The 3,346-nt window shown below is 35.7% G+C and overlaps 1 protein-coding gene across 3 annotated transcripts in view; it reads right to left on the reverse strand.

The window, feature by feature from the left end:
- Positions 1-3,346, reverse strand: part of Cenpc (centromere protein C) — a 44,261-nt gene that overhangs the window by 15,978 nt on the left and 24,937 nt on the right. For all 3 annotated transcript variants that reach the window (XM_029545407.1, XM_029545405.1, XM_029545406.1), the window contains 3 exons: positions 2,396-2,569; positions 1,129-1,408; positions 451-597 (listed from right to left, as the gene is read on the reverse strand). In XM_029545407.1, coding sequence (XP_029401267.1) covers positions 451-597; positions 1,129-1,408; positions 2,396-2,569 — 601 coding nt within the window. The remainder of the gene's footprint in view (positions 1-450; positions 598-1,128; positions 1,409-2,395; positions 2,570-3,346) is intronic.

Here is a 3,346-nt window from a genome sequence, read left to right on the forward strand (position 1 = left end):
AGAGAGAGAGAGAGAGAGAGAGAGAGAGAGAGAGAGAGAGAGAGAGGCAGGCAGACAGACAGCTACTTCAGGTTTAATTTAATTTTTTATAGATAATTCCTTTTTAAAATTAGGACGTGCTTGCTGGTTTCTCTTATTTTTATAAAAGAATGTTGCTATAGGACTTGACTAACCTTGTAACAGGTCCATGAATTTAAGAGATTCTAGGTAAGCTTGTTAGTACATGCCTATAATCCTAGCATCCGAGAGGCAGCAGGATGGAGAAGGCAAGGCCAGATTAGGGTCCATCAGTAGGCCAGGGCCTGGGCTAAGTAACAATCATAGGCCCTCCCACAGGAAAGAACCCTAGTCCTCCCTTTAACAGCTAAGGAGTTTGGGAGTAAGCTGCTACACTGAAATGGATAACTAGTGTAGTGAGTGACTTCTATTGGCAATATGCTGTATACACACCTTTCTTCCCACACTGAACGTTTAGACACTTCTGAATTTGAAGCAGACTCCATTTGTGTCTTGCTTGTATATTCCTCAGTATGAGACTTTAAATGAACATTTGGTGATATCATAACATTGTTTTGATACTTACAGCCTCTTTTAGGTCTACGAAAAAAGTTTAAAAGTATAGTTTTCAAATTTATTTGAAAAGTTCTTTCTTCTAGAAGCAATATACAAATGATCATACAAGCAATATAAAATTGGCTATAGTAAATATAGTTCATCATGTTCAGTTGTAAAACTTAAGATTTAGAATCAGGTTCATGAAGGTATCTAGAGTTTACAAAGACTCCAAATTAAAAAAAAAAAAAAAAAAAATAGAGAAACAATACAAACCTGGACTGAGACTAATAAAAAAAATGTGACACCAAGTGGCATTAATTTAAACAGTCTATGTGATATACTATACAACTAAATATCTATCACTTCCCATTGCCGAATGCGGAAACAAGTTCAGAATAGTTCTGTGCCTAGGTGCCTGTCACCTAGCTACTCGCAGAGCCTGAATTTAAGAACAACTTTGTCAAAGTCCTTTATGCTTACTCTCACGCTGAATACTGCATAACAAAGCCGAACCAGTAAATTCTGAATGAGAAAAAGAAAAGACAGCTATACTGTAAATACAAGAAAAATTACCCAGAAATATCAAGGCTCTTCTGAGTTGGATCTGCCTCAATGCTTTTCAATGGCTTCCTCTGGGAACTAGAAATGTCATCATGGCCACTAACAGTTCCTCCAGAACCCTTTACATTTAAAGACTTCTGTACTCTTGAGCTGATCTCTGTCTTCTGTCTTTTTGATGGACAAGATTTCTTCCCAGTATTCTTAGATACATGATTTCTCTTAGTCTGTTTTTTTTTATTGGGATATACCACTGATGAGTCATTTTCTTTTGAAGAATTTCCATCAACAGAACCTGAAAGATTCAATGACAATTTAAACTTAGCATGTTTGTTCAAATGATCTGGCTCACGGAAATACTGACATCATTACATTTACATAAAAATATACATACCAATTTAATAAGTTAAATTTGTTTCTACATCATTTTTTTAATTCTTTTTTTTTCAATTGTATTTGCAGGACATGTACTAGATTTTTTAATCCCATTATGAACTTACTTAAATAATCTTTTCTTTGGCTTTGCACATTACTTGCCTGACCATCTATAATGGTCAGTGCTGTCAGCTTGACGGGACCTGATATGCTAGGAGATAGGTCTGGCCGTGCCTACACTACCTTAGTTGTGTTAATGTTAGCTAAGGTGAGCAGACCCACCCACAGCCAGTGGTGGCACCATTCCTTGGCTACCATCTTGGATCCTGGATGATACAGAGTGGAAACAGTACATGCATTCTTCTTTGGATCCTGAGTTGGATACAATCTCAGGGGCTAGCCTCCTCAGGCCACGTCTTACCCTCTAGAAGGCCAAAAGAAATCCTTTTTCTCATAAGTTGCAGTTATCACAGTATTTTGTCACAGCAATAGAAAAGACATCATCCTTAAGATCTGTTTCCCATAATTCCAAATTTCTCAGTTTATCATCTTTCTTTGTAGGTGCTAACCTTGTACCAAAATAGTCCTCAAGTCTCCCTATCTACCCCTGCTATCTTTCTTGACTTAACCCTTCATCTGATTTTTAGACACCTATCATTATTTTATTAATATACTCTTCTCTCATAGAATGTAAGTCTTCATGAGCACAAGGACTTTTGACTGTTTTTCCACAGCACATGTCTACACACAGAACACTGGAGAACTTTATACTTCAGTTGACAATGATGAATCAATTTAACTTTATCTTCGTAAAAGTTTTCTATATATGAGAATAATTCACACATAACATCATAGAGAATGACTGTAGAGACCCATCAATAAAGATAATTTAAGTAAATATACTTACTTTCATCTGGTTTTACGATCCACCAGTCAGATGGATGCTGAGAAACTCTACGCTCTCTCCTGGAAGCCACAGTTACTTCTTCAGGAACAAATTTGTTCTTGGACCCACCAGAAAAACATTTCTTTCCAGATTTCCCCTTATTGGTTTGGGTGCTATTGGTTTTTTTCTTATTTTCTAATGTAAAGAAAAACCACAAAACTATTCAAAATATAAGTTTTCAGAAGTTCACAAAAGATTTTAAATAAATAAAACTCAATTACAAAAACATCTTACATTTATGCAATGAGCTATTTTATTTTCACCACTGTTTTTTTTTTTAAAAGAACATGTTTTCAATAAGATATGATTTTCTGTCGATTAAATATAAACATTGTTCACTGCTTGTCATAAAATAAAAGAGGAATGTGTGTACCTGTGCATGCAGGGACATGCATACAGGTGCACATGTGTGAAAACCAGCAGACAACCCTAAATGTCACCTCTTCTCATTTATGTATTTATTTACATTTTATTGAGAGAGCTACTGCCTGTAACTCAGCACTAACGCTATGCTGGCTGACCATCAAGCCCCAGGGATTGGCCTATCTTTGCCTCACTAACACTGGTATTACAAATCCATGAAACCACAACAGCTATAATTTTTTGACTTGGGGCTTGGGAATCAAACTCAGGTCATTCTGCTCAGAGGGCAAGCACTAAGCTGTCTAGCTCCCTAAGCTGACTGCCTTTTGAAAGACAAAACATTGTCTCTTTGTAATTACTACTACTCAAAAATAAGCCAGGAAGTTACTGCCATTTATTTTAATTATTTTGAAATCTTATTTTGGAAGAAGACATTGAATATGACTAAATTATAAACCTTGAAATGATGTTACTTTGGATTAACCCTACTGGCTCAATCCATGCATCCTTAAAACTTGTGATTGGGAAAAAAAAAAAAAAAAAAAAAAA

The sequence above is a fragment of the Mus pahari genome, chromosome 13 (assembly GCF_900095145.1).
Source record: "Mus pahari chromosome 13, PAHARI_EIJ_v1.1, whole genome shotgun sequence".
Taxonomy (NCBI): domain Eukaryota; kingdom Metazoa; phylum Chordata; class Mammalia; order Rodentia; family Muridae; genus Mus; species Mus pahari.